Source organism: Xyrauchen texanus, chromosome 28 (assembly GCF_025860055.1).
Source record: "Xyrauchen texanus isolate HMW12.3.18 chromosome 28, RBS_HiC_50CHRs, whole genome shotgun sequence".
In the NCBI taxonomy this organism is placed as follows: Eukaryota; Metazoa; Chordata; class Actinopteri; order Cypriniformes; family Catostomidae; genus Xyrauchen; species Xyrauchen texanus.
Window position 1 is genome coordinate 16,031,901 of NC_068303.1, and position 20,338 is coordinate 16,052,238.

The 20,338-nt window shown below is 37.0% G+C and overlaps 1 protein-coding gene across 4 annotated transcripts; it reads right to left on the reverse strand.

The window, feature by feature from the left end:
* Positions 1-330: 330 nt before the first annotated feature.
* cep43 (centrosomal protein 43) lies at positions 331-19,338 on the reverse strand. Of its 4 annotated transcripts, XM_052096310.1 has the most exons (20): positions 19,245-19,338; positions 17,417-17,470; positions 17,219-17,273; positions 17,027-17,115; positions 16,659-16,796; positions 16,534-16,560; positions 15,397-15,453; positions 15,135-15,205; positions 11,785-11,846; positions 11,547-11,608; positions 11,361-11,441; positions 8,541-8,603; positions 6,505-6,710; positions 5,492-5,560; positions 2,719-2,808; positions 2,473-2,591; positions 1,915-1,989; positions 1,229-1,262; positions 1,045-1,132; positions 331-476 (listed from the first exon to the last, which is right to left on the reverse strand). In XM_052096310.1, exons 1-20 carry the CDS (start codon positions 19,326-19,328, stop codon positions 402-404), a joined length of 1,599 nt encoding a protein of 532 aa, XP_051952270.1. In that variant the 5' UTR covers positions 19,329-19,338; the 3' UTR covers positions 331-401. The 4 variants fall into 4 exon arrangements, with proteins under 4 accessions (XP_051952270.1, XP_051952272.1, XP_051952273.1 ...); XM_052096312.1 differs by lacking the exon at positions 8,541-8,603; XM_052096313.1 differs by lacking the exon at positions 5,492-5,560.
* Between the last annotated feature and the right edge of the window lie 1,000 nt (positions 19,339-20,338).

The following is a 20,338-nucleotide window of genomic DNA, read 5'->3' on the forward strand; positions in this document are numbered from 1 at the left end:
GAAAAGTTTGTTACGCCTTTAACAGAGCCAGCAAATAGAACATTTATGTAAGCTTTGCTGTTTATACATGGTTCAAAGATTCTTCATTGCAGTTCACAAGACTAACTCTTTTATGATGTTTTAAAACACGTTCACTGAATAGAAATCTATTACTCTGTATTTCTCAGCGCACAATGATTTAGGTATTTATTTTTTGACACTCAGCATTCTTTTCACTTGCGCTGCAGATTTTAGCTATTCATAATTTATCATCCTTCCCTTTCTGTCCTTCCGTCTTTCATTAGTTATGATAAAAAAAAAACAGGAAGAGCAGTCAACAATCACATGGAACTTCAGCATTTATTATGTCAAAACAATTAAATACATAAAGGATAATTTAAGGGTATGACAGGGGTTTGAGGTCATGCAACATCTTCCATGTAGTCGGCACCCAAGCTTATCTGCGAGACACTAACATCCTGAGTGGAGTCATTGAGCTAGAGAGAGAGAAAGAGAAAACCATTGAAATCATGGACATTCAAATCAACAAAGTGGCAAGGACTGAGATGCATAACACTTATTGCTATGGTACAAAATATATTTTTTTTTATTAAGGCTAAACAGAATGCTGAGTTGATAAACCATTGTGACCTAAATTCCATTGTCATATGTCTGAATACTTAAAAATGCATCATCTTGCTGACTCATTGGGCCTCTTTAGTTACCTATCTTTGCCACTAACCAAGCATGCCACTCTCACTTCTTGCTTTTTACACAATACACAGTTCTATCCATGGGGCCACTCTTTTGGCATTTGGCGCTTTTCACACAGAAGTTAGTTGCTGGGACATTACTGATGTAAAAAACAGCACCATCACTTTGAAAAAAGTCATTTATCAAATCTAGACAGGCCCCATTTCCAGCAGCCATCACTCCAAAACCTTATCCTTGAGTAATCATACTGAACATACATTCTTTTTTTAACACTTCCTTTGATCTTGTGGGTCATTTTGACTATTTTTAAATGATTCAAAATGAGCAATATATTCAGGAAGACAGCCATACCTTATCACTGATGTCAGGCCCCTCTATTGAGACCTCCTCAATTTCCTCACCGATGCTCACTTCACTCTTAGAGTTTTCAGAGCGATGACTGAAGAGTTACGACAGATAACACAATTAAACATTTTATCAGGATTCAGTGAAATAACACAAAACAAATGAAACATCAGAACGGCTTGTTCTTTACCTGTTGAAGTCATCGTCATAATCAAGATCTTCATCTGTGCACACAGCATTATTTGAAAAGGAAAAATGAGACATGCAATGGTAAGAAAGCTTTTTTAAATGACATGGTTAAAGGAATAGCTCACCCAAAAATGAGAATTCTCTCATAAATTACCCTTACGCTATCCCAGATGTGACTTTTTTTCAACTGCAGAACACAAATGTCATTATTTTAGAAGAATATCTCAGCAATATATAGGTACATACAATGCCAGTGAATGGGTGCCAAAATGTTGAAGCTTCAATAAGACTCCAGTGGTTAAATCTATCCAAACTTCAGAAATGATATGATGGGTGTGGTTGAGAAAAAGAACAATATTTAAGTCCATGTAATCAACTTCGATCCAAATCACTTCTGAAGACATGAATTTAACTACTGTAACTACTGAAATTTAGCACACATTCACTTGCATTGTATGGACTTGTATGGAGCTGAGAAATGCTTCTAAAATCTTAATTTGTATTCTGCTGAAAAAGAAAGTCAAACACATCTGGAGTGGCATAAGGGCGAGTAAATGATGGGAGAAATTTCATTTTTGGGTGAACTATTGATTAAAGGTCATCAGAAAAACACAATAATATTTTTTATTGATGAGAGATGAGCAAATCTTCAAGATTTTGACAACATATTGAGGAAAGAGTTCCTACCCAGCAAAGTGGATCCAGTTTTCTCATTCTGTGCTTGGAAAACTTTGACCCCTTTCTCTTTAGAACTAAAGGTACCTAAGATGACAATCAAGGAGTAAATATAAGCAAAAATATTATATAATGAGTTGCTACAATTTTTTAACCAATTAATTTCTGAGTTCTTCATTCAGGGTTCCCAAACTTTTGAACTTTTTTTTTTTCCATGACGTTTCCAGTCATTTGCGATTACTAGATATAAATATAATTTTGAGTCAGGCCATTTTGGTAACAAATCATTGGTTCACATTACCACTTTGTAATCTGTTCTGTCCAATTAATTCACAAGAATTCAAAAGAACGAATTGCTCACAAATCGGACATCATTATATCTTATAAGCAAGTTTTACTTTACACAAGCTCTACACAAGAGCAATTTCATAAAAAGAAAAACATTCATATTTAAAACAAATCTGGAAATATCAATTTTAAAATCCTCTGATATGTCCAGGTTTTCCATTACCTCAGGAACCTTGTATATCCCAGCAAATTTAATCAGTGTAAACACAAATGGAGTAGTACCATTCTTGTCGGATACCGGATCTCTTTGGCTGCTCTCAGCAGAGCTGGATCCTCCTGCGCTCTTTAACTGTACGTTTGCTATGAGTGCTTTCCCTGAAATACTGCCTGAGTTGTCTCTCCTGGGAAAATAGATAGGATGAGGCTTTCAGCAAGACCGAATGCACTTTGTGAAGCCAGTTGACAGCCATATAATGAGAAGCAGAGGAAGGGGAGGGGGTTGTTATGACAGGAAAAGGCCCAGCTCACCTGGGCTCAGAGTCAGGGCTGAGCCTATTATCACAGTCAGAAAGCATGTCCTCTGCATCGCCCTCTTGATCACTGCCTAAAGCAGACAGGCTGAGGCCAGAGAGAGCAAGAGCATATTCATCCACACATATACACAGGAAAACATCCAGATGAACATAGCCAGAGACACATTGGGAGAGAGATCCAGTCCTGCACATAAGCTTACAAACCCCTTGCAGAAATGGTTTACATTTAAAAAAAATTAAACTGTTTATATATTTTTATTAGCTAGAACTATGAGGATGCTGCAAAACTGATATTTAATGATGTCCTACAAAAAAAAAAAGAAGCAGCCATAATTACATAAATTATCCAGTACTAAAGTTTACATAACCTTGGTTCTTAAGACTTTTATGGAACCAGAGATGTTTGTCAGAATGTTAGGGACTGAAAGCCTACTGTAAATCTCAATTCTATTACATTTTTTACAACATCTTTTTTCCATACAATGAAGGTGAAAGGTGACGGAGACTGACCATTCTGTCTAACGTCTCTTGTTGTGTTCCTCATATGGGCTTGTAGCAACATATGTTAATTTGTGTTATGTCAAATAATTTTTATCAAGAATTAATAAACAAAATGGTAGTTTTACGACCACTCTTTTTTTTTTAATGATAAAACATATTTTTCACAAAGGTATTTAAACATGTGCAAACCTGTACATAAAAACATACATGAAAAATCGAGAGAAGGGAAAAAAGTCAAAGTAAAAATGTAACGGATCAAAATGTCAAACAATCACTGCACTTATATGCACTGTGTTATAGGCTTTCACTTTACGGACGACTGGGCTATTTTATTCTCTGTTGTTTGACTTCATACTCAGAAACTCCTGAGTTTCAGAAATTCCTGAGTTGTTGCTGTGTTTGTTTCCATCGCAACCTGCACCAGAATAGTGGGGTTACCCTCTTATGTTAAACACAGGGATTACTTCAATGTACTTGAATGCTTAAAGACGGACATGAAGGACAGTAGTAAAGCTGGGCGATAGGATGATGCAATCGTATATTGACGATATCCTGGTGCCGATTGTGACACTTACTGACAGACGATGATCGACAATATTGGGGAAATGACAAAGCCATGGAGCTGGGATGTCACCAAATATACAGCATATGCTCACGTATGAAATAAAACTTTTTATTTAAGAAACAAAGATGAAAGTGATTAAATCATACAGTAATACAAAAACACTGCCACCTTGAACCTAAAATAGAGTTCCATTTCATTTTCATTAGCCAGCATTAACAAAACGCAATACAAACACAGATTCGATAAGACGACGAGGGCACACAACGCAGTTTATTAGGCTTGCACCTAATAGGAAAACTGGTGTTTTCTGTTTGTTTGAGCACAGACTAAATGAAGTAACAAACTGTTGTAGCCGCTTTATGAAAGCAAATATTTTGTGGGTTGCATTGAACATTCTAGAGGTAATGGTTTATTTAAATTATTATCATCATCATCATTATTATTATGCTTAGATTTATAATTGTCTTTATATCAATATCTGTATTAGTCATTTTCCACCTGTTGTCATAGACCGATACCTGTGTGACAACCAGAGAAGGAAGTTGGAGATGGTAAATCTTTATAATTGGTGAGGTAGTTCCTTATGATTTTTTGAACAATTTGTTATGTTAATTGCTTTTTCATTTCATGCAATTTGAATTTAGAAATAACTTTTGTTTTCATATTTCAATAAATGAATTACATTTTTAAATCAAAATCAATAAAGCAAAAATATTCACCGATCCTGTAATGGGGGCAGGGAGGCTGACAATGTAATCAGATATTGCAATGTTTTTTTCTAGAAAATTTGTGAAAATATATTTTGCATATCACCCAACCCTAGATTAAAAACATTCATAAATGTTTTTAATTGGTGTATATAAATTGGTATAATGAATAGCGCATGCACATTTCCCTATTCCCAGAAATGTTGAATTCATTCAGCTGTGTTGAATTATTAATACTGTGGCATGGGGAGCATGGTCATGTGTCGGTCTGCAGGAGAGAGAGAGTGGTAAGGCTAGTCACCTGGTTCACAATGATCTTTAACTCCTGTCTCTCGTTATAGTGATGGTGGATGGTGACCTGAGTGCACAGCAGCCAGAGTGTGCTACTATATATATTTGTGTTTAAGTTTATTTAAAATTATAGTTACTGTCGTTTCAAGAAAAAAGGAATTGAAAATAAAGATCTAAAACCAAAAGAGACACAAATAGGACAGACAGCTGCCCATAAACGATCTCTCTGTGTCGCACCACCATCTGCAGATGGACTTTATCCCTCTCGGAGGCTTGATGTGCCTGATAAGGGGCCGGGTGTGTAAAATCATGACCCGGCCCCGCCCTCCGCCCTGTCACAGATACATTGTATGCATTTACATGGCCGCATAAGCCATGTTCTCCATTTGAAACCTAGGTGTGTAAACTGCTTTCTCTCAATCCCTTAAATGACATAAGGAAAATGGTGATCTCGTTTGCATGAAGCTTCTGAGCACCGTTTTCTGCAAAAACCATGGAATAAACCATTTGCTTAAGTGCGTGCAAACATGGTTAGTGACAGAAAGAGAGAAGTAGAGCGGAAGGAACAAAAAGCAAAATGGGACAAGGTGCAATATACAATAGACATTCATTTTGACAAGCAAAGATCTACCCGTTATGGAAAGATCTGACCCAAAACTACTGAATTATAGTCAAATCATGTGAGAAAGCAAAGAGGTACTTACTCTTTCTGACTATAGCTTTTTTCAGAATGCCTCTGCCCTGAATAAGGCTTTTCTGCAGAAGGTAAACTACTGTTCTCACGTGCAGAATTGAGGGAAAACAATGAAAAAAAAAACAGAAGATCCAGGTGAAAATGTCTGGTGACACAAAAGCATTACTTCTCTATAGCTTATCTGACATCAGATCAGTTATTCTGGGTCATTGTAGTGTAGGGTTTACACGTGTGACATAAGGGTGGGGCCCCATATTTAAACAGTAAATCTTTTAATGCTTAACTAAAGTTATTTGCATCAAAAAAACAAAGAAAGATCACAATGTTTCCAAAATTACAATCAAAGGTTTAGTGGTTTAGATAATTTCAATATTATTTGCCTTTTCAGTGGCATTAGCATATGTGCGCACAGAAACTGTCTTTGTTCATGACTGTCTTTGTTCATGAGAGTCAAACCAAAACTCTTACAACTAAAGAGTGATGGGTTGTTCACACTGACAGTGATTAAGGACACCTACACATGAGAGTTTAACGTTGCGTTAGAGAATGTTGTGAATGCATTAATTTCAATGGGGACGGTACGTCGGAAGGATGGAAAATGAAATGGTTTGCGGAAGTGAAGCTCCATCAAGTGACCAAAAGAACATTTAAAATTGACCGGGTCCGGTTGTGCTTTCAGAAATCCAATTTGCTGTATTGCAGCTATAATTTTAAATGACATGGCTCTTAAAATACCCTCAAAAAGGAGTTGACACATTCCTACTCATCTACAATATCTAAATATATCTGACAATAGATTAATGTCTGAACTGCTATTGGTAAACGGTGCATTTGCATAATGTCGAACTCGCCAAATGTCAGATGTTGCCTCAAAACGCAAATTTCACTGAAAGTTTCCAGACACTTTTTTGTTATAATATGCTTTCAGTGTGAACACCCCCTTAAGAAGTCTACTACTTCTCTAGCATTTGATGATTAACGACAGATGCTTGCGTGGATTTCAACTGGCGAAGCTATCCTTACCAGCCATAGGTCTTCTGGGGTTTAGGAAGAGGATCATCAAAGAATGAGTCTCCTTCCTCATCCTCAAATCCAAGATCCAGTACTCTCCTCAGTGGGGTGGAAGCATTCCTCCCATCACCCAATCCCTCCTCTGACCTTTCAGACACTGGAACAGACCCTCTGCTCTTCTGAAACCCCTGTGTTTCACCATGTCTTCTTTCCGTAGACTATGGGAAGGTCAAAATATCATCAACAGAGAAATACTTTGTAAACATTCTACAGATCACAAGCTGTAGACTTCATCTGGTGTGATATGCGACATGAACATGAACAACATATACTGTGTTCATGTTTCGTTACTGCTGGTTATATAACTTTTAGTCTCTAACCAACAGTCCACTAGCCCATTTTAAGCTGAGGTTTATGGGTACGAGTGTGGTTTCAAATTTGCATGAAGATAACATTAGAAAAATTGTGAGTTCCCTTTGACCCAAGTGGTTTTGCAGCATGACAACATTGCCTTTGATTTGGGACTTCTTATGAATAGATCATTAAAAAATAAGAATGTGACATAAGTTACAAGAACCGTGGGGTGTTACAAAGACAATTCTGAAACTAGCCCACATTACTTTTACATAGGCTGAGAAAAATGTTGTCATTCAACCCACTTATTATGAATCAAGTAAAGGAAAACAGCCTTACTTTGTATCAGATAATTTAAAAGATACGTTTTATTTGAGATGAAATGTTTAAAGTATTAGAATACATATCCAAAAGCAAGTGGTTAAAATATGACATGCACTAAAACTGGTTGACACTTTACATTTATTCATTTAGCACACTTACTAATTATCAGTAGAAGCTACTGTTTACAGGTGTTAGTTGTGAGTAGTGATAGATTTATTTTCACAATTGTATTGGGTAATTAGCAGAAGCCTGGTCAGTGCCATTACACTGAAGAAATGTCTCTGAATCTCATTTTATAGTGTGCTATCTTAATTCTGATCTGCAGTAGCCAGTCTACTAAATCAAGTGCTAATAGCAAGAGGATTCCAATTCAACCATGGGCTATGATAAGCACAATTAGACATACAGTAGAAGGGCTTTATTCATTTTGCACATCCCTCTTGACTACACAAAGCCATAAAATTGTCTTCAGCATAGGAGTCATAGTCCTCAACTGACCTTAACCAGGGTAGATGGCGTATTTAATTTTACACCAATGGAAAACAAGGCTGTGATGGATAGAAGTACAGTCATTTGGGTTGTATAACTTGGTCTTACAATATGCCCACCCCCATTAAAAAATAGATGTGACATAGTATCTTAAGAAACAAAACCTATTGGGGGAATGGGTAGGTCAGCAAGTAAGGATGCTGACTACCACCACTGGAGTCATGAGTTCAAATCCAGGGCGTGCTGAGTGACTCCAGCCAGTTCTCCTAAGCAACCAAATTGGTCCGGTTGCTAGAGAGGGTAGGTTCACATGGAGTAACCTCCTTGTGGTCGCTTTAACGTTGTTCTCACTCTCGGTGGGCCATGTGGTGTGTTATGCGTGGATGCCGCGGAGAATAGAGTGAAGCCTCCACGCGCTCAACAAGCCATGTGATAAAATGCACGGATTGACAGTCTCACAAAAGGACTGAGATTAATCCTCCGATGCCCGGAGTCACTACTCCACCATGAGGACTTGGAGCGCATTGAGAATTGGGCATTCCAAATTGGGGAGAAAAATAAAAAAAATAGGAAATAAACTATTAAATGAACTGTATTTCTATCCCTCACAGTCTTGTTTTCATTCGTGTCAAATTAATTATGACTATGGCCTTTTAAGTCTAGATAATATCAGTCAAAATGCACTTGCACACAAGTTGACAGTAATGGGGATAAACACAAATCCTAATTTTGGCATGCTAGATGTTGTTTATAGTGGAAACTGCCAAATGTGTGCATACACATGTGTATGTGTGTTTGAATTATTTTTGAGACTTAAAGGAAGCCACATGGTTGAGCTGATAAAACGTTCCTGTATCAGAGCTGCAGCACATGTGCATTACCTTTGGGTCAGCCTTCTCTTCCTGTGCTGAACTGTGCTTAATAAATCCTTTATACCTGGGTATCTGAGCACCAGAACACAGCCATCAGTCTCCTTCATTATACAACAATGACATACTACCCTCACTATATCACCATGAATGGATATGGATGGAGTGGAAAACACAAAATATGCTAAACAATAAAAGTGATGAATTTTTGCAGAAATACAAACAAACACGCTGCCTTTATGTCTTTTGCCTTTACACCTTTTGAGTTCTGGTAACCTTTCACTTGCATTGTATAGACCTAAAGAGCTGAGATATTCTTCTAACAATCTTCATTTGTGTTCAGCAGAAGAAATTAAGTAAATGAGAATTTTCATTTTGTGTGAACTATCCCTTTAACCAACATTAATGCAGGCTGTTAAAGTACTTTACATTGTTAGTTTAAGTTAAATACTGCCTTAACTAGTATATAATGATCGTAAAGTGCTACCGACATAATGTTATGATCTGTAACATAAATTAAGTGAATAATTGTCATATGGTGAACATAGGAAGAGGGATAAATAAGGGATTAAGGTGTTTTTCACATTCAATCTTTTTTATTTTTTTATTCGGTTATTGGTTGAGGGCCATTCTAAATACAAAAAAGAAGAAAACATTTTTTTTCTTCCCTTTTTTAAAACAATCATTTTGTTCGCCATTAGTTCAAAGATGCATGCCGTGTCTCTGGTAAAACCCCTTTTCCCTTTGTGACTCAAACCATATTGAATGCATGTTCTTACTATATAGAGTGTATCTAACCATACATCTAAATCACCCACTATATCTAGATAAAAGATTTGCTGATAAATCATACACAGGGCAAACTGCTACCCATTGCTAGAACAGACATCATCTATTCATGCAACAAATGATGTTCTGAAGTTAGACCTATGGAGCTGGAAGAAATACAATTTTCATGGTATTACAAAAAAATAACAATAATAAAATAGGGCAATGTTTGATATTTTTTACATATTGCAGGTTTTGCATTTGCAAGACATTTGTTCTAGTCTAATCTCAAATGATAAACCCAGGCTAACAAAAGGCAGCGGCATATTGTGGTTTATAATTTATTTTCTATATATTGGGTGCAAGAAAAATTATTAGAGGTGTCAAGAAAGTAAATTATTAAATGATACACATCAAAGAGATTATAATATAGAGTACAGGTGAAACTCGAAAAATTAGAATATCGTGCAAAAGTTCATTAATTTCAGTAATTCAACTTAAAAGGTGAAACTAATATATTATATAGACTCATTACAAGCAAAGTAAGATATTTCAAGCCTTTATTTGATATCATTTTGATGATTATGGCTTACAGCTTATGAAAACCCCAAATTCAGAATCTCAGAAAATTAGAATATTGTGAAAAGGTTCAGTATTGTAGGCTCAAAGTGTCACACTCTAATCAGCTAAACACCTGCAAAGGGTTCCTGAGCCTATAAATGGTCTCTCAGTCTGGTTCAGTTGAATTCACAATCATGGGGAAGACTGCTGACCTGACAGTTGTGCAGAAAACCATCATTGACACCCTCCACAAGGAGGGAAAGCCTCAAAAGGTAATTGCAAAAGAAGTTGGATGTTCTCAAAGTGCTGTATCAAAGCACATTAATAGAAAGTTAATTGGAAGGGAAAAGTGTGGAAGAAAAAGGTGCACAAGCAGCAGGGATGACCGTAGCCTGGAGAGGATTGTCAGGAAAAGGCCATTCAAATGTGTGGGGAGCTTCACAAGGAGTGGACTGAGGCTGGAGTTACTGCATCAAGAGCCACCACACACAGACGGGTCCTGGACATGGGCTTCAAATGTCAAACGTCTTACCTGGGCTAAAGAAAAAAAGAACTGGTCTGTTGCTCAGTGGTCCAAAGTCCTCTTTTCTGATGAGAGCAAATTTTGCATCTCATTTGGAAACCAAGGTCCCAGAGTCTGGAGGAAGAATGGAGAGGCACACAATCCAAGATGCTTGAAGTCCAGTGTGAAGTTTCCACAGTCTGTGTTGGTTTGGGGAGCCATGTCATCGGCTGGTGTTGGTCCACTGTGCTTTATTAAGTCCAGAGTCAACACAGCCGTCTACCGGGACATTTTAGATCACTTCATGCTTCCTTCAGCAGACAAGCTTTATGGAGATGCTGACTTCATTTTCCAGCAGGACTTGGCACCTGCCCAAAAGTACCAAAACCTGGTTCAATGACCATGGTATTACTGTGCTTGATTGGCCAGCAAACTCGCCTGACCTGAACCCCATAGAGAATCTATGGGGCATTGCCAAGAGAAAGATGAGAGACATGAGACCAAACAATGCAGAAGAGCTGAAGGCCTCTATTGAAGCATCTTGGTCTTCCATAACACCTCAGCAGTGCCACAGGCTGATAGCATCCATGCCACGCCGCATTGAGGCAGTAATTAATGCAAAAGGGGCCCAAACCAAGTACTGAGTACATATGCATGATTATACTTTTCAGAGGGCCGACATTTCTGTATTTAAAATCCTTTTTTTTTATTGATTTCATGTAATATTCAAATTTTCTGAGATTCTGAATTTGGGGTTTTCATAAGCTGTAAGCCATAATCATCAAAATTATATCAAATAAAGGCTTGAAATATCTTACTTTGCTTGTAATGAGTCTATATAATATATTAGTTTCACCTTTTAAGTTGAATTACTGAAATTAATGGACTTTTGCACGATATTCTAATTTTTCGAGTTTCACCTGTATATCTGATAGAAAAAGATGAAACTGTGTGAGAAAAAGTGACATAAACAAAGAAAAAGGCACAGGAAGTGAACATACCTTGCTGCCGGAAGATGATATATTTCTATCTTCAGTACTTTTACTCGAGGAGTTAAGGGCATCACTATTGTCACTGGCAACCTATACAAACATACAACCTCCATGACACTGGTGTGCAACAGAAATAAACAAACAACACTGCAAAAAGGATATACTTTATTAACCTATGTGCTCAAGGTTACTCACCACACTTCGACACTGTATAAAGAAACATTTGTACATTCCCAGGAATTCCTGAAAGTCCATAGCTATAGACAACAGAAATGAGAGGGAGATAAGAGTATAAGAGAATCAGAGCATTGGCTGGTAAAGCCTGTGAAATCCATTACATAAAACTAAAATTGCAATTTATCTGGAGTTTAGCAAGTCAGTTTATTGGTCAATGGATAACAGACATATTTGCATCCTTAAAACAGATACTTACAACTATTTGTGTCATTGCCTTTAGCTCGGAGTTCCTCAGTTACGTAACTCTCCAGCATGTTTCTTTTTAAGAAAAACAAGTTAATGGTAAAAATGCGTGGAATCTTAGAATAACAGCATTATAAATTAAGCATATAAGTCAAAAACTAAATAAAATATTAATTACTATTATGTCAAGTAATCTTTTATAACTATCTTTGCATTGAGTAGTGGTAACACTTTACAGCATACTCCGTGAGCGGAGCATGAGCAACACATTGCGTTTGTGCTAACACTGACAAATTTCTTTTTTATAGGTTCCTACGGCAACTTAGTTAATATATCAAAGTCCCTTTCAAGGCAAGTCAGTCCACTCGGCAGTCATCTTTGGAATGCTATCGGGCAGGCTGGGCAGCTGTTTTCTTTGTAAACAAGTGACATATAAGTACAGCTCCTATCTACTTGAATGGGGAAAGACTGAAATTTCCAAAAAGGTCAAGATGCAGAATGTGGAGCGGGGCATGGTCATGTGTCTGTCAGTGGGGAGGGAGAAAGCGGTAAGGGCCATCACCTGGTGATTGCTGATATCAAAAACCTCTCGTTTCAGTGTAGGCAGAGACAGGCTTTAAAAGTTTGCCAGAGTGATAAACCAAGAGAAAGAGAGTACCGGCCGCCAGAACAAGGTGGGGCATTCCATCCGCCAGGGGTTGGAGGACTCACTCCGGTCTGCCTTTGGAGGAGCGGCTGTCATCCGCCAGAGGGTGGAGGAGTGGTTGAGGACCAGTCGACAGCGTGTCTAGCAACTGGCGAGCAATTTTTTCACTCTTTCTCTCCTCTCGCTATCTCTCTCTCTCTCTCTCTCACTGTCACTATGCTTCACTCTTTCCCTCTCCCCTTGTATCCCTCCCAGGTCTTGATAGGTGGGGAAAGCCTGCCGGTAGGGTGTGGCCAAAAGGGCAATGCTCCCCCCTTGGAAAGGAGGTGGGGGGGATGTACGTCATGCTGGAGGTTCCCCGACCTGAGGCAAAGTAGGTTGGGGCCGGCCCCCAATCGGGCTATTCAGCCATGGAGATGGATATGGCCGAGCCGGATGTGGCAGTTCAGGAGAGAGAAAGCCACACGCTATGTGGAACGGGACGTGGTCATGTGTCTGTCAGTGGGGAGAGAGCAAGCGGTAAAGCCCATCACCTTGTGACAGATGATATTAAACACCTGTGTTTAATTTCAGTGACAGCGGAGTGACAGACCGACTGAGAGAGAGCCACAGGCAGCTGCCATGTGTGTATTTGTGTCTTTTCAAATGTTCATTAAACATTAGTTTGACTGTTCGTCCGGTTCCTACTCCTTGTCCATTTACATAAACCCTGTTATACAGACCTATAAACTGTAGAGCATAGTTGGTTCGGTTTAAATATTTTTTGTTTGTTTTTGCGTCTTTTCTAAAATATCCTGATTATTTTAGTTTTCAAATGCACCCAGAGCCGCTGTGTTCAGCGTGAGCTGCGCAGCAAAAAATAGGCTCGGTGCCGAAACTATCCGTTCACTGGTGCATCTGGAACGCTTCACATCGTGACTCACGCTAGCAATATCAAGGGTGTAATCTGTTAATATTGGCACCGAAACGAAAATGCGTTGCTCATGCCCTGCTCAGAGGATATGTGAAATTGGTGCAAGATGTGTATGACTTTCTTTCTCCTGCTGAACAAACACAAAGATTTTTAAAAGTATATCTCAGCTCTATAAGTCCTCACAATGCCAGGGAATTGTGATCAAGCCTTTGAAGATCCAAAAAGGAGATAGTCAGCATAACCAATCTATATGACTCCAGTGGATTAATCAATGTCTTCTGAAGCGATCCAGTGAGTTTTGGGTGAGAACAGACAAAAATAGCTCCTTTTTCACTGTACAACTTGTCATTGCAGTCTCTAGGAACGCTCATGATTTCAAGCTCGATTACACTTTCTAATGCTGGACGTATGCGCTATAGAAAAAGTGTAATAGAATTTGAAATCATGATCACCAAGGACACAATGTACAGTGAAAAACTAGTTACATTTTGGTCTGTTCTCACCCAAAACCAACTTGATCACTTCAGAATACATTGATTAAACCAGTCTGATGGATTGTTTTTATGCTGACTCATTTTTGGAGCTTCAAAGGCCTGATCACAATTCACTTGCACTTTGAAGACCTACATAGCTGAGATATTCTTTTCAAAAGCTTTGTTTGTGTTCTGCAGAAGAAAGTCATACACACTGGGATGGCATGAGGGTGAATGAATGATGAGAGAATTACAATTTTTGGGTGAATTATAACCCAAATAACTTAATTAAACTAATACAATAGTTGACAAACTAACAATCAACAATACATTTACAACACATTAATCATACTGTATAATAATACCTTTTTCATTTAAAAGTTGAATATGTTAACTCTTGTTAATGCATTGTGAACTACCATGAGCTAAAAAATTAACTAACAATTAGAATTTTCATAAATTAACATTATAAATAATTTCATGCAATAAACTACACTCATGGAGCACATTATCAGGAAGACCTGTACACCTACTCATTCATGCAATTTTTTTAATCAGCCAATTGCGCGGCAGCAGTAAAATGCATAAAATCATGCAGCTACGGGTCAGGAGCTTCGGTTAATGTTCGCATCAACCATTTCAAGGGGACACATTTTTTTGTCTCAGTGATTTCGACTGTGGTATGATTGTTGGTGCCAGATGGGCTGTTTTGAGTATTTCTGTAACTGCTAATCTCCTGGCGTTTTCATGCACAACAGTCACCAGAGTTTACTCAGAATGGGGCCAAAAACAAAAAACATCCAGTGAGTGGCAAATCTTTAGACAGAAATGCCTTGTTGATGTGAGAGGTCAACGGAGAATGGCCAGACTGGTTCGAGCTGACAGAAAGGCTACAGTAACTCAGATAACCACTCTGTACAACTGTAGTGAGCAGAATAGTATCTCAGAATGCACATGTTGAACCTTGAGGCCGATGGGCTACAACAGCAGAAGTCAGGCACTTTATTAACACCATAGTGTTCCTAATAAGGCACTCAGTGAGTGTATCTTGTTCATTATTAGTTTATAATGACACCTAATGCATTTACTAATATTAACAAATAAAACCTTATTGTAAAGTGTTAACAGAGTAATTTAATCTGGTTTGAATGCAGAAATACACTGTTCCCCAAGTCATGAGAGAGGCCATGACCACAGTGAGAAGAACCACAGCTATAACTGATAACAGGAGACCAAGCCAAAAATGTGGGAGGATGTAAACATTTTCAGATGTTACATAAATACGGGTTTCAGAGTTCATGACATTCAGTGTCTACAGTGACAATACATACCTGCTGAACAGGGGAAAAAGATCAGAGAAAATGGCAATAACAGCATGCCTGTTTATCGCTCCACTTCTGTCCTGTGAAATCCAACAAAATATAATAAAAAACAGATGTTTGATGTGGATTTCTAAAGTGACAGAGATTTTAAAAAGCCTTATATAAATAAAACAAATATATATATATTTTTGTACTTTTCTGGTTGTTAATTTACCCACAAAACCAACCAAAAATATCAAAACACAAAAGTATAAATAAGCAAAACAATTACCTTGTCATGACAGTCAAATTTTTTTCGGGCTTCAGCAATTTGACGGGGCAACAATTCCTAAACAAATTCATAGACTTTAATACAATCTTTGCAGATTACACTACTGGTCAAAAGTTTTGAAACACTTATCATTACACTTATGTCATCAAAACTATGGAATAACATAAATGGAACTATCGGAATTATGTTGTGACAAAAACAAAATCCCTAATTAATCAAAACTGTGTTATATTTTAGCATCTTCAAAGTTCACTTCATCCTTTGCCTTCTTGAGGAATCACCCTGGGATGCTTTTTAAACAGTATTGAAGGAGTTCCCATCTATGTTGGGCACTTATTGGCTGTTTTTCTTTATTATTTGGCACAAGTCATCAATTTCAAAAACTTTTTTTTAATAAAATTTTAGTTTTATAATTAAATAAATTAATATGGTATCACAGTTATATTTTTGTCACAAAACTAATTTCAAACATTTAAGCATACACCTTCAGATCAAAAGATTTTTAAGATCATGAGAAACATTTCAATCATGCGTTTAAAAACTTTTGAACAGTAGTGTGTATTCTGAAGTAAATGAATATTTATGTCCTTTGTTATTTAAAACATCTTAATTTTCATATAAAATAGATTTTTTATGGTTATCATGCCGTGCACTTAAAAACAAACAGGATATCACTAAGTACCGTACAACAATGAGAGAGACCATAGTATTTAAGGTCTTCTTTGCAATCTCTGTTTGTGTAATTAAGCAAAAGGATGTAAATCCCCACAAAAAAGATTTGCTTCATAGAAGTAGGACAAGCTTGTTTTGCACAAGTATCTTAACAGGAAAAGCTTTTTTGCAACACCATTTGAAGATGTTCATTTAAATCATGCTTCCTTCGTGTGACCTGAATAATGTGCCTGGGTTTGTGTTGTGTGGGTAAACCAGTGATATGAATCAAACCAAGATGTGCTCTCCAACCACAGTTGAACTAAGTGGGTTAGCACTATTACTAGTCTGTGACAGCATCTGCTCCTGAGAGTACACAAACCCTACCTGTGCTTACTGTACGTGTGGGTGAAAAAACAGATTACAGACAGATCTAGAGAGATAAAATATGGACTGGACTTGAGCCAGCCAGCGGAGGTAAAGTACCTTGGGAAAAGTTGTCACTCGGTCTCCCTGAGAAAAGGAAGAGAGGAGAGAGAGTATGAAAGTCATGCAATTAGAATGGCATCAATTTGATCTGATTAGCTGAAATACAGAGCATAAAACATCACCTCTGTGAAAACTGAGGTTTTGTCCTTATGACGGCCTCGCTTAACCAATTCTATCAGGAGAGGAGTATTTTTGTTCACCTCCGACTCAGAGATGCCAAGCTCCTTCAAGAGACTTTCTCGACAGTCAAGTCCATTCAGCTGAATAGCACATAGTACAGCATTACTCAGTACTTTGGTTCAAATAAAAGAGATTGCAATATTATATGCAGAATTACTATCATAAGTAAAATAATATGTCATACACAGAAGATATCACATGTTCTAATCTAAAAAATGCAGAAAAAAAATAGAAACCTAAATACACACAGACAAATTTTTTCTGACTTTGGATGAACTTTTGAATTACCAATATGATAACACTTAAATACCGTGTTAATTTCAGGTTGAAACACAGCAAGAGTGAAGTCTAAATTGAAGACCTGCAGGAAGTCAGTGATCAGACCTGCTACCAAGTGTCCTGCGAAGAAGAGTGAGACACGTTAATAAAAAGCATTATTTTTCAAGGCAAACAAATAAATATTATATCAAGAAAGCATTCTAAATCTTCATGAATGATTTACCATCCTTCGTGTTAAGGGATTTTTTCAGGTTTTCATTCACAAGAGGGGTTTTGTTCTGTTCAAAAGAGATGACATCTTAGATCAAATCTTTATGACAGAGAATCTCACAGAAGTATATGCACACTTAAGAACAAAAGCATAATTTAACAAACTGGTAATAGCATTTCATTAGTAAAAGATAGAACACTTTATTATCACCTCAACTTTTTCTTGCTCCTCCAAGGCAAGGAAAACAGCAACACGCAGCTCGGCCTGGAAACCAGATAAAACCCACCTTTGTTGCATTTGTAACACCAAAAAATCCTCTTCTAACAAACCATATTTATAATTTACTTGTTCACTTTTAGATCAGTGTGCAATTTTGTGTGATTTGTCATATAACGTTCACTGTGAATACAATGCCTTTTTTTTTTTTACAATCTTGTGTTTTTGTGTGTGTGTGTGTGTGTAATATATAAGTGTATATTTGTACCTTGTTTACAAGGTATAGTCTTGTTTTTATTGCACTGTTATTAAGTTGGGTATTGATAAAGATTACTTGATTCGATTTCGATTCGCAAGCTCTCGGTTCGATATCGATTCATATGGAATTATGGATACATTTCTGTTACAATGTCCATTTCACTTACATATATATATATATATATATATATATATATATATATATATATATATATATATATATATATATATATATATATATATATATACACAAACACTGTTTACATTGTTTACTTGCATAATGTGTACTATTTACATTGATTTGTAGAGCATGTGCTCAATCAGTACTCTCTTTAAGACTAGATACTTCAGCCAGTAAGCACATATAAGGAGAGAAGACCTGTATCATTTCTTAAACGCATCCATGAATGATTAGAATTAAAGGTACACTCAGTAACTTTTGTCTTTGGGTAATCTTGGACATACACTGACACCTAGAGGCTTGGATGTAGCATCAATCAAAATCAATAGTTTTCAGTTTCAGATGCCATTGTAGAAATGTATTGTTCACAGTCAGCCATGATTACTTTAATCAATGAGTGAACGTGTCAAATAGCAGAACGGTTACTGAGATTAAGCGATAAGTATTCAGCTGGTCATGTGATTCTAACATGGTCATGTGTGGACCCTCTCCATGTAGAATAAAAAAACTTTTACAAGGTTACTGATATGACAGGAGTCTTCATTTTAATGTGAGTGGTCATGATTTCCTACATATATTGCAAAATTACAATTCATGTCTTTAAGAAAAATTAATGAGTGCACCTTTAACGCATCCATGTATTATTTTGTTGTTGTTTTTAATCAATAACTGACTAAAAAAAACACAAAGGGTATTAAAAGACACATTTTTTATCAATACATTAAATCTAAAAGCATTTGAACACTAAACGGTTGTCAAAATCTAGAGAAACATGTCCTTTCTGTGATGCACCCGTGGTTATGCATTCAAATTCATACATTTTTGAGTGTAAATTGTGTCAAAAACTTTTTGTGACCACTGTATTTCTCTAGATACATGTGTATAGAGGTAATATTCATAAATGTTTACAAGTTATTATATTGCAGGTTATGCAAGCTAGATGATTTGTGGCCTGGTCATTTTAGGTGGACAAGCCATAAAGTGCCCTCAAATCCTGTCACACAGCTTGGCAAAATAAGATAAATCAAGACTCTACTGATTGGCTGGTTCACAAAGCTTGTTTGGCTGGTTACCTACATCCGCAAAACATAACTACACTTGAGTAAAAGATTGACACTGTAGATGTATAAGAGGAAGAAGTCTTATCTTAAGTCTTGTGTGGAAAATAAATTATAGAAAAGAGGAGATTAATTAATGTTAACAGACCTGCGTAGCTGCTGTTTATTAGTTGCCCATAACAACATTAGCATCATCATACTATGCTAGCAAACATTATCCATTAGAAACATTAGAAATATAACAAAAAATAAGACTCATGCAAGATAGGACGGATTACAGACTCATAAGGCTTCAAACTGTTTGCCAAACAAGCAGACAAAATACCTTGATTTTATTCAAAACACCGCTGTTTTCCAAGTTCTGGATCAGTAGATCTCTGAGTTCCGTGTCCTCCTCTGTCGCAGACATCTTCAGTTTGTGTCATTTGATCTTGTGGGAAAACCTGCGCCCCCCGATGGCTGTTAACGGTATTACAATGGAGGTTCATTTTGGTTCTGTTGAATTGTTTTTGGCTGCCTGTTATAATGACCTTATTGACAGTAACGCCAACTTTGATTTTTGACGGGAATGAAAACGAGGCTGTGAGTGAGAGACACCATCTTTTCAATAAAATGCACTGCATAAAGCTATCAAAAATCCCTTGATCACATCTAATTTTCCACAATTAATTTTGTCTACTGAAATTTCTTGGAGAGATTGTTTAATCAGTGGAACGATCTTAAAACACTTTAAACAACTGTACAACCAAGTGAAGAGAACATATGTCTATCCCTCACTGCCTTGTGATTCCCTTCAAAAATCAAAGATGGCACTGCTGTGAATAAGGTCATAAGATATGGCCATGTTGGCAGGTTCAACACACAAAACATTTATTAAGTGCACATTTAAAGGGTCATGAATATATTTTTTTAAATTATTTTTATTTTCTCCCCTTTTTGGAAAGTCCAACATATATAACTTATTACAGCAACCACAAAGAGGTTACCCCATGTGACTCTACCCTCCCTAGCAACCAGCCCAATTTGGATACTTAGGAGACCTGGCTGGAGTCACTCAGCATGCACTAAAATTGAATTTGTGAACGCCAGGGGTGGTAGTCAGTGTCTTTACTAACTGAGCTACCCAGGCCCCAGTCCAAAAACATTTAAAAAAATGTTTACAGGTAGCAGATCATTGAAAACAATTATAGCACTCATTATGTTTATTGTATGGTAAAGTGGTTATTTTGTATTTCTTTTGGAGCCATTTCGTTCATCCTGTTTAAAAACGAAACTTGAAGCAACTTCATAAAATATGAGATATATGTGTAAACTCTTGAGATGTGATTGGAGTCTTTCTCCACATTATTCATGAGAAAGAACGCTTTCATCCAATCACGGTGCTACCTCATGCATGACCTCGGATTACAGCGGATAATT

Excerpts from the sequence above, each read along its gene's own strand:
- cep43 (XM_052096310.1), bottom strand. The coding sequence starts at position 19,328 with ATGTCTGCGACAGAGGAGGACACGGAACTCAGAGATCTACTGATCCAG. Across the intron at positions 6,711-8,540 it reads AAGAGAAGGCTGACCCAAAG|TCTACGGAAAGAAGACATGG; the intron begins GTAATGCACATG and ends ACCTTCCCATAG. Across the intron at positions 1,133-1,228 it reads TATGACGATGACTTCAACAG|TCATCGCTCTGAAAACTCTA; the intron begins GTAAAGAACAAG and ends GTAACTCTTCAG.